This window comes from Peromyscus maniculatus, chromosome 3, assembly GCF_049852395.1.
Source record: "Peromyscus maniculatus bairdii isolate BWxNUB_F1_BW_parent chromosome 3, HU_Pman_BW_mat_3.1, whole genome shotgun sequence".
In the NCBI taxonomy this organism is placed as follows: domain Eukaryota; kingdom Metazoa; phylum Chordata; class Mammalia; order Rodentia; family Cricetidae; genus Peromyscus; species Peromyscus maniculatus.
In genome coordinates this window covers 108,078,916-108,089,761 of record NC_134854.1, presented here as the reverse complement: position 1 = coordinate 108,089,761, position 10,846 = coordinate 108,078,916, and the positions used below count along the sequence as shown (strand labels likewise).

At 51.2% G+C, this 10,846-nt stretch overlaps 1 protein-coding gene across 4 annotated transcripts in view; it reads left to right on the top strand.

The window, feature by feature from the left end:
• Positions 1-7,704: 7,704 nt before the first annotated feature.
• Positions 7,705-10,846, top strand: part of Efcc1 (EF-hand and coiled-coil domain containing 1) — a 36,000-nt gene continuing 32,858 nt past the window's right edge. The window contains exons 1-2 of one of the 4 annotated variants that reach the window (XR_013049956.1): positions 7,705-8,708; positions 9,741-10,003. Coding sequence is in view for 2 of the 4 variants with exons in the window: in XM_016003047.3 (XP_015858533.1) it covers positions 8,058-8,708; positions 9,741-10,003 (914 nt within the window). In the remaining 2 variants the exon portion in view is untranslated. The remainder of the gene's footprint in view (positions 8,709-9,740; positions 10,004-10,846) is intronic. The other 3 variants (XR_006070455.2, XM_016003047.3, XM_006984566.4) reach the window with 3 other exon arrangements.

The following is a 10,846-nucleotide window of genomic DNA, read 5'->3' as shown; positions in this document are numbered from 1 at the left end:
ACGGCTGGGGGGCGGGGCTTCCTTCCCCCAGCTGAGTTCGGCTCCAGCCTGCAGGCTCTGGGAACCTTCTTCGAGGTCTTCTGAGGGAGTCAGAGCTTTTCAAGGAGCTCACTATGCAAGCCGGCAGACATATAAAGAGAGATTTCTCGCGACACAGCCTCTGCGCAGCCTGGGTGCACCAGACCAGTCCAAAAGGTGAAAGGCCGATTCAGAAAGCGATTGCCTTCACCCATTCCTTCATTGACCCAATATTTAAAAAACTCTCACCGGGAGCTCCATTCCTATTATGCGCCTGACCGCCTGACCCTGCTGGATCCTTTCTACAGCTCCACCCACTCTCGCCTCCCACGCTTAAATAAAGCTAAAGTGATGGTCTGTCTCTACATACTCAGACCCCAAAACTCCGTCGTTAGATTTTCTGCTTCTGGGGCTGATGTCCTGAAAATATCGTGAAAATTCTGCCGTGTTCCCCACCCCCACCCCCGAGATAAGGGTACAGTCTTGGAAGGGTGAAGTATTCTACCCACTGCAAGTACGTTACAGCACTGGCCTGAGATCTGTAGACTCCTGGCCACCAATGCCCACACTCCTCTGACAAAACCCACCCACACTGAAGCACCCTGGGTAAGCACCCCCTCAACTGCTGGCCCTGACCCGGAAGACCACAATACACCAAGCGGCCTGAGCCAGAGAGGAACAACCCACAGTGGACTGGCTGGATCGAACAGGGATGGACTCCAAGAGGTAGCCAAAGCCAGGCGGATTGGTGAAAGCAAGAGAGCCGGTGCAGAAGAAACGGCGTATACAGGGCCTAGCCGGGTGAAGGCTCGTGGCAAGTTCACAGAAACTGATGGACAGCAGGGTGGCTTTGGGTGCACAGCCCCAAAGGGCAGGCAGCAACAACTAGCACAACGGGCGGGGGGGGGGGTGCAGAGGGGTGGGTGGGTTTTCTAGGGAGGGAGTGTTCCCACTTACCAGCCAGTTTAGGAAAGAAAACTGGACACAAGGCTCCACCCACAGACCCTGGGTTGCTGAGAAAAGTAGTTTGAAGTTGAACTATGACCTAATTTGAGCAAAAGAGCAGACCCTCAGCCGAGCTGGAGCTGGAAGCCGGTCCCACGCCTCCCAGAGCATACTCTCCTAGGTCACCAGATGAGATGGTACATTCCAGAATACTGCATACTGCATGGAACCCTCAGGTTAAATCAAGATAAAACCTGAACCTCAAGAAAAACTGTAAGGGTCCACACTGAAGGGCAGCACGCCCCCTTTTAGAAAGCCTGTTCACCTTGCCCATACCTCCAGCATCCCGGAGATTGCACTCCGTGAACCAAGACATGTTGAAAATGCACACGGGGCTGGAAGAACACAAAGCTACTGAGATACAGCCGCTCCTAAAGACATCATGAAGCGAGACAGCTGGTCAGTACCATCCCTCAGGAGCAGACACAGGATCCTGGTTCCCGGGTTCCACCTATCACCCTGACTCTGACTTCCCACTGAAGGGTCCTTTCATATTTAATTTAAACAGTTACTTTTATTAAGTGATGTCTCCTTAGAGTTCCTATTGCTGCGATGAAACATCATGACCAAAGAGCAAGTTGAGGAGGAAAGGGTTTATTTGGCTTGTGCTTCAGCATTGCTGTGCATCACTGAAGGAAGCCTGGAAAGGAACTCAAACAGGGCAGGATCCTAGAGACAAGAGCTGATGCAGAGACCACGGAGGGGGGCTGCTTACTGGCTTGCTCACATGACTTGCTCAGCCTGCTTTCTTATAGAGCCCAGGACCACCAGCCCAGGGACGGCACCACCCTCATGGAGTGTGCCCTTCCCTATTGATCACTACTTGAGAAAATGCCTTGCAGCTGGATCATATGGAGGCATTTCCTCAACTGAGCCTCCTTCCTCTCTGATGACTCTAGCTTGTGTCAAGTTGACACACAAGCCCAGCCAGTCCAGTGCACAAACAAATATATGCTACTGGTGCAGAGGTCTGGAGGACTCAGATTTCCAAGAACCTATAAGCCCGTATAATGAAGAGCCAATTGGGAAATTCGGCTCTGTATCAGATTTAAACATCTTTATCCTTTCTTTTCATCTCAAGATACTTGTGAATAGCAACTACTTCCTTAATTAAATAGTAGAGAGCCAGAAGAAAATCAGGAACAAGTCTTACTGAGTGTCAAGATTTTATGGCCCACCACAAAACCCACTTGAAGTCTAGCTTTACTCTTTCACATCATCAGATATCAGCTCCTGACAAGTGGAGGAGCCTCAACAGTAAGGCACAGTTAAACTGTAAACTGGGCAGGTCCCTCCCAGGAAGTGTGTGTGTAAGATATAGATATAGATACAGATACAGATATAGATATATCTATAGATATAGATACAGATACAGATGTAGATGTAGATACAGATACAGATATAGATACAGATACAGATATAGATATAGAGGTGGAGAGAGGAGAGACATGATCATGTAGTCTGGCAACAGAGTTCAAACTGCCTTTGATTACATTACCTAAGAGAGCAGCCATACTCCACAGGCTCAGGGTGAGAGGCCAAAGGGCCAAAGCCCATCCTAAATGCACATCAATGTTACCTAGAATGCATCAAAAATAAGATTGTGCTGGGCTGGCTGGCACAGGCCTTCATCCCATCTACTTAAGAGACTGAGGCAAGAGAATCACAAGTTCACGGCTATCTTGGGCCACAACATGCGTTCAAGACCAGCCTGGGCAGTTTAGGGACACTCTGTCTCAAAATAAAAAGTGAAAAGAAGATATAGCTCAATGGTGAAGAGCTTGCCCAGCATGTGTCAGGCCCTGGTTAAATTCCCAGCTTAATAGTAATGTTAGCAACAACATGTTAATCATAATAATATGTTAATAATATTCTGAGGTTTCACTCCAGGCCTTCAGGGATAATTCTCCAAGAACAGGGCTTAGGGATCAGTGGTACTGTGTTTTCTGAAGATATGCTCTTCCTCCTTTGCGTGGCCAATACTCCTCCCATCCAGTGGGTCAGACAAATGTGTGTGACCACCTCGGCCAATAAAGTTCCTAGGAAGTAGTATACCATGTGACTTGTGAAGTCAGCTCCTACACACCCTGCTGCTGTCTTGTTTGGGGCCTACAGACAGAGCCTCCACATTGTCAACCAGTACGGACGGCCACACGAGGGTCACGTAAGCTGTTCCGACAGCGCCCAGGCAACCGCCACTGTCAGACCCCAGGTCTGTAAGATACTAGCTGCCACTACACAGAGCAGAAGCAGTCTCCACCAAGCCTCCCTGCATCGCAGATTCGTGAGCAAATTGCTGTCCTCTTAATGAGCAAAATGTTAACTTTGCCCTTTCAAAGTGTCCTGGCAGATGTGTTGTGAGCCCCACCACAAAGCAGTTCTATCAACCCCCCCCCAAATTCTTTCATGCCACAATACAAGGAATAATCTAGAATAAATACATCACAAGTACACTGTGGGTTAGCTGGTGGCAGGATCTTGGGTGACTTTTGCTTCTTAATGTATTTCTAGACTTCGTAATGACACTTTGAACAGCACACTATTGGAAGCAGCTCAAACAGCACTGCAGTGACTTCAAAAGTGACTTCTTTGCCAGGACTTCAACTCTCCCCCACAGATATCCCACCCCCCAGCACGTACAAAGGAACCACAAACCTTCAGAGTTTGCACGCTTTGAACCTCCAACAAAAGCCTTCTGGATCCAAGTGGGATTGTTTCAGTGGTGCCTGGTAACACAGCCCACAGAGAGACAGGCCTAACAGCAAGCCATTATGCATCCTTCCCCCCTTAGCCTCGGGAGGCTGGGCAACAGCTTCATGGGAAGATATGGAAAAGCTTTGTTTTCAATACTGACTGGCCCAGGAAAGCTGCAGTTTGAAGGAGTCCTTCAGCAAAGCAGTTACCAGCATGTGAGTGGGAATGGTACATGTGGCATCTTAGGCTGAGCTATCAGCCTTCAAGACTGACATGGAATAAAACCAGGCTCATCTGCAAAGACAGACTCCATCACAGCCTAGACACTTGCTATACATGCCCACATTAAGCTCCAGGGCCAGGACTTCTTGGTCTAGCAGGAGGTATCGTCTATTACCGTACCTGGAACCGTAGGGGCTCCAACATCACTGGGCTTGAAAACATTCAAATCCCACTGATGCCTGCTAGAGGTAATTTTCCCCTTTGAAGCTGTGAGTTTGTATTTACAACAGTATGCTCGTGCAAAGCAAAACAATCAAGTACTACTTTGTGATGAGCATTGGAAAACCAGGTCTCCAGCCCCGTGTGGCTCGGGTCATGTATGAGGTTCACAGATGATGTGGTATAAGGGTTGCTTTAAAACTCGTACGCCAATAAAAGACATAAATCATTTGTGAACAACAACAACAAAAGGCAGACGGAAAGCAACATGCCACGGTTCCACTTGCTGTGGCAACCACGGGGAAGCCACTAAAACAGGAGTCATAAGTGTGCGACTTCTGGTGCGTTAGCATATTCTGAGGTTTCATGCAAGAGGCAACTGATCCTCCAACTGGGGAAGACGTACTCTGCCGGGGCGGATAGGATTCCAAGTAGGTAAGGGGTGGGAGCTATGAAAGGGTGAACATATGCTAAGGCCTGAGGCAGGAGCTGCTTATAGAGCAGAAAGGTTATAAGGGAAGCACTAATGGCAGTGTTTAAAGGGGACAATAGGTTCTAATGTGCCATCCTTGGGGTCAAGATGATGATGTTGCCTTTCATCTCTCTGAGAAGGAACTAGTGAGTTCTGAGCAGAGGAGGGTCATGGTGTGACTTAAGATTTAATAGCACCCCTCAAGGCATTCAAGGGCTTGAGTATACATATAAAGTTCAAATCTTTGGAGTGGGTGAAGCAATCACACAGGGGAGAGATGCTAGGAGCTTGGCCTAGAGTGATCCCAGGGCACTAGGAACGAGGCAGGTTCGGGACATGTTTCAAAGGTGGAGCCACCAGACAGCCTTACAGTTGGATCTAGGACATATGTAAGGGAAGTCTTGTCATGGTTCAGATCTCCAGTGTCTTCCAAAGGTCTCTGTGTGAAAACCTTGGTCCCTGGGGGGCACTGTTATTTGGAGGGGGTAAAACGTTCAAGAGATGAGACCCAGTAGCATGACACTTGGGTTGCGTCCTCGAGGACAGTGGAACCCCAGTCCCATCCTCTCCCTCTTTTTCTTCCCACCCGTGAAGTGTATGGCATTTTTGACTCCACCATGCATGCATGCATGCATGTATACTACCAGAAGCCCCCAAAGCAAGCTGTGAGCCAAAGTGAACCTCTCCCCATACAAGAGAGGTACCTCTCTAATCACCTGGGGTACTTGTTAGAGTGATGGGGAGCTGACTGGCACAGGCCTGAAGAAAGAGGTTGGTACCAGGAGCCGTGGTGGAGAAGGTGCAGGCTGGCAATCTCTATATCACTGAACACACTGGAAATCACATGGCGTGCACTGTCAGTGTCGGTGAAAACGGGGAGGCCTCTTTGGAAAAGAGATGGGCCATTCCTCAAGAAGAACTCAAACTGCCACGGGACCCTACTATCCTAGTTTGCTTCTTAATGCTGTGATTAAAAAAAAAAAAAAATGAGGCCAAAGCAACTCGGGGAAGAAAGGGTTTCTTTGTCTTACAGACAACACTGTAGTACAGAGGGAGGCCAAGGCAGGAACGGAAGCAGAGGCCATGGAGGAATGTGCTCCAGGTGCTCTCTGGCTTGTTCTACATGGCTTGCTCATCCCACTTTCTTATACAACACAGGACCACCTGCCCAGGAGTGGTACCACAAACAGTGGGATGGACCCTCCCATATCAATCATTAATCAGGAGGAATGCCCCCACAGACTTGTCCATAGTTCAATCTGATGGAGACAATTCCTCAGCCGACATTTCCTCTTCCTAGATGATCCCAGCTTTGACAAGTCGACAAAAAAGAAACCAGCCCAGCAACCAACCCACCCTTCAGTATGTACCCAAAAGAGAGTAAATTATATGAACTCATACCAAAAAAAGAAAAATCCGTAGCAGGATCACTCACGACAGTCAAACCCCAACACCTAGTAGTTGATGAATGTAAAACACATGTAACATGTGGTCTATCCATGCAATAGAGTATCACTAAGAACTAAAAGAGAACTAGAGTGCTAGTACATATTACAACACAAATAAACATGTTAGCATGTATGATAAAAAAAAAAAACCCAGTCCACAAAAGACCACCTTAATCCCCCACTTTTAATCTTATGTGTATGGGTGTTTTGCTTGTATGCATCTGTGTGCCATATGCATGTGGTCCTCATGGTGGCCAGAAGAGGGCACTGGTTGTGAGCCACCTTGTGGGTGCTGAGAATTGAACTCAGGTCCTCTGGAAGAACAGCCAGTGCTCTTAATCACTGAGCCATCTCTCCAGGCCCAGAAGGCCACCTTCTGTATGATTCCAGATATATGAATGTCTAGAATACACGAATTAAGGGTTTAGAAAGTAGTTGCCAGTGGCAGAAGAATGAGAGCCAGAGAGTGAGTAGTACTGGGCTGTACTTGGGTAGGGGTGGGGGGACGAAGGGTGTGGAAATGTTGAAGTATTAGTTGCAGTTGTAGTTAGACAACTGTAACATACTAAAAACTGTTGATGTGTATATCTTAAAATGCAATCTCCCGTTTAAGCAAAAGAGCCAGTGCCCTGAAAGGAAAAGGTTCGCCGTCACCGGAAATAGCGACTAGATCTGGCTGTAGCTGCATTAATCTCCTATACAGCTCCTTAGGTGCATCTTCGTGGAAAACATCTAGCCATACTGTGTGCAGTGTTGTTATTGTCACAAATGTATTAACATTCGAAAAACCGCTGCAGCGTATTTTCTCATCCATTCTTGTGTGGTGATCTGTCCTGGCTGGGCCCCTGCTGACCATATCAGCATCTGATCATTATATGCAGTAATGTGGTGAATGAACATGCTGTACATGTAGTTCTCTAAGGTAGGAGCCAAGAAGTGGAATTGATGTCAATTATTCTGCTAAATTGTATATATATATATATATATATATATATATATATATATATATATATATATTCTCCAGAATGCTTGGGATGTCTGATTCCTTTCCAGTCTGAGGTGGTTGGACAGTGTTTAAGAATGAGGAGGACAAAGGACCAAGTACTAGTCTGGGGTGCTATAGTGAAGGAAACAAAATGGTAATGCTTCCTAACTGGGATTTGACATTTAAAATCAGAGATGTACACGAGACAAGATCTGCCTATCTAGTAGCCAAGCGCCGCTGAGTTTGACTTTTGCTCCAATATGGCTGGATAACGGTTCAGGTAACAAGTGGAGCCCACAGCACAGCTCTCTGTGAAAGAGAAAGGGAAAGCCTGTTAGAACTCCAGAGGAAGCGGGTCTGTCCTCCATCTTCCAGAATCGAGTTCTAGGGCACCAGAGAAAACAGTGGCCAAACAACCCTGCTTGGCTCATCCCAGCCGGCAAGAAGGAACTTAAATCTAGCGCCGAGTCACCTCCTGGAGCCCGAAGGTGGCGGCAGTAGACAACAACTTTCCTCTCATCAAAACCCTAACTACTTCCAAGTCTGTTTCCTCCTCTGTCCTAGTTAGATGGGGGAGGGGAAGTTTAGGAAGCAGTCTGGAGCCCCCCCAGGGGCAGACAGAGGACGCCAGGAAGGTTGATGGGCAAGGACTGGGAAGTGCGGGAGAGCACAATGACTAACCAGCGCTCCTGCCTCAGGCGGCAAGAGCCAAGAGGTCTGGGGAAGGCAAAAGAACTGACCCAGGGACTGCTTAGGGTGATGGGGGTGCGAATGGGGAGCGCTGGTCAAGGCCATTACAGCCCCAGAGTGAGAGCACGCTGCTCCAGCGCCCCCCACCGGGACACACGCAGATGCCCTGCACGGCCCACGCAGCTGCCTGGACAGGGTCCCGCGTCTCTCCTGCCTGGCGGTGGCCGCCCAGCTCCTCCCTCCGCGGTCTCGGGCGGCTGTCTGAAGGCGCCGCTGGGCCGAGAGGAGTCGCCTGGGTCTGGGCATGGAGGGCGCGGCGGGCGACCCGTACCGGCGACCCGCGCGGCGCACGCAGTGGCTGCTAAGCGCCTTGGCTCACCACTACGGGCTAGACCGCGGCGTGGAGAACGAGATCGTGGTGCTGGCTACCGGCCTGGACCAGTATCTGCAGGAAGTCTTCCATCATCTGGACTGCCGGGGTGCGGGTCGCCTGCCGCGCGCCGACTTCCGCGCGCTCTGCGCCGTACTGGGTCTGAACGCCGACGGGGAGGCGACCACCGCGGACGCAAACCCCTCGGAGGTGGCCGCTAAGAACCCGGCTGCTGAAACAGTCGCTGGCAGGGACGCGGACGTCAGGGAAGAGGCGCGCCTGGCTCTGCGCGCCGAGCCTCCTGAACTCACTTTCCGCCAGTTCCACGCACGCCTCTGCGGCTACTTCAGTAGCCGAGCGGGGCCCCGGCTGCCCCGAGGAGCTCTCAGCGAGCACATCGAGACGCAGATCCGCCTCCGCCGCCCGCGTCGCCGCCGCCGCCGGCCTGGCTCACCGAGCCCGCGGGGCGGCGCCGATGGAGAGCGTGTGGCCCATCTAGAGGAGGAAAACAGCAGCCTCCGCGAGCTGGTGGAGGACCTCCGTGCCGCGCTGCAGAGCAGCGACGCGCGGTGCCTGGCCCTGCAGGTGCGCGGGACGCCGCGGGTGGAGACAGGGGCACCCCACCTTGACCCACCCCCTCCTCAGCTGGCCCTCTCCGTTCCCCACTCTATCCGCTTCATTTCAACTTCCACCCAAATTTATCGTTCCTTAAAACTCCAGCTTCACACTCCTGCCCCTTCTAACCCAAGAAGGAGCCTGTCTAGGCTGTCACGTAATGACGGGTCAGCAGGCATTCTTCTTCTGGGAGGTTTGGGGAAAACCGAGAAGAGGACCTCCCTCTCCCATGTCAGCGAAACCTGTGGAATCCCTTAGCGCCAGGCCTCGAGCATAAGTGAAAAAGATTGAAGGCCAGGCCCACTGTGAATTACTGAGGTAGAGCCATTGAGCGAACGACAGACTTAGCCTGGCCTTGGGGTCAGTTAACCAACCTTGAGCCTTGTGCACAGCTTGGTGTTGAGGCCGGCCAAGGGAGAAAAAGCCCTTATGGGAAGAGAACCTAAGAAAACTGGCCTTACATTGGTGCCTCCTGCCCCCTGGCAGGGTGGCCTCCATGGTTCATATGTGTGGCATGGAAGCGTTAGACGGGGCAGAGTCATGTGTGGGGTGCCTGAGACTGGCTAAAAGGGTCTGTCCATCTTTCACGCTCAAGTGTCTACTGAGCACATTGCGCCAGCTTCCTCTATGCTCTGGAACACTGCAGTAAACAAGATAGACCACCCCCATTTCCAAAGACGCGCCTAGTGCACAGATCTCAGGAAGAGCGGAAACACCAGTCTGGTGTTTAAGCTATGCCTTGAGTCCAGAGAATTAGGAGCTGTGTACATTGGATGAAGGAGTTAGGCCAAGAAGTCACGACTTTGGAGAATTACTGTCACCATACAAAAAAATGGACTGTGGATTTCCTGTCTCAGCCTTTTTTTTTGGGGGGGGGGGTAAGTATTGAGCACATGTGCATTACTTGCTCGTGCCCCCTGCTCAGGGAGCAAGCTTTGTGGTGTAAGGGGAGGTCCCGGCAGGCTCCTGCAGGGGTCACTCACTCTTGCTTCCCGCGGGCAGGTAGGCCTCTGGAAGAGCCAGTCGGACATCCCGGAAGCGGCAGCGCACAAGCTGCAGCGAGCACAGGGAGCGCTGGCGGAGGCAGAGGCTCGCGCCCGGCGGCTGCAGCGCGGACAGGTGGAGGTGCGGCTGCGCACGGAGGAGGCCCGGCAGGCGGTGCGGAGCAGCCTGCACCGAGTGCGGGAGTTGGAGGCGCTGGCGGGGCGCGTTCCCCGCTTGCAGCGCCAGGTGCAGCGACTGGAGGCGGAGCTTAGACGTTACAGGTGAGCGGAGCAGCAACTGGCGCGGAACAGATGGGAGGGTCCTGTTCTCTAAACCTAGATGTGCCACCCCGCTGTGCACTCTAGTGTTCATCTCTGTCTTCAGGCATTCGTGGTAGGTTCTTCCATTTCTTAAGTCATCGTGGGCTCCATTACCACCCACTGATCCTTTCCTCTGTCTGTCCATCCGTTCACCCTCCTGTTCACCCATGAAATCCTTTTACTCGTTACTCATGGATTGCAATCAGTGATACTGATTCTTAGCTCTTCAATTTGATTCTGATTATCATTGACTGCACACTGTGTATGGGCCCTGAGCAAAGCATTTCATGGGCTTTCTTCAGTTAATCCTTCGGACAGCCCAGTTATGACCCAGTTCTTCAGATGAGGAAACAGGTTTAGAGTGACCTTTTGTGCTAGCTGGACCAGGGCAGGAAGCTAGACGCCGGACCGAGGCACTGATTCGGGCAAGGCTGCTGACAGATGTTTAACTTTGGCAAGTTACCAGCTTTCCTCCAGTCTGTTGCTCTCGGGAGAGCAGACTGGAGTCTTTGCAGAGTAGAACAGCTGTGAGACTGCCTGACTGCTGGGTGCTCGTTTTTCTCACATGGCAAAGCAGGTCTGCCTCCCTGACCCGCACAGCTGCTGAGACCTTTTCCGGGGCCATTGTTTACCTGGTGATGGATGTGACTGTGAGCAGGACAGATAGAAATCCCTGTCCTGAGCGGCAGTCAGGGAGCATGAGACCTCCATAGGAACAGATGTGAGGCAGCAGGTGGGACAGATGCTAGAGCTAGAGTGGGTTCCTGCTGCAGGCTTAGCCTGTCCTCCGCCCTAGAAGTGGGA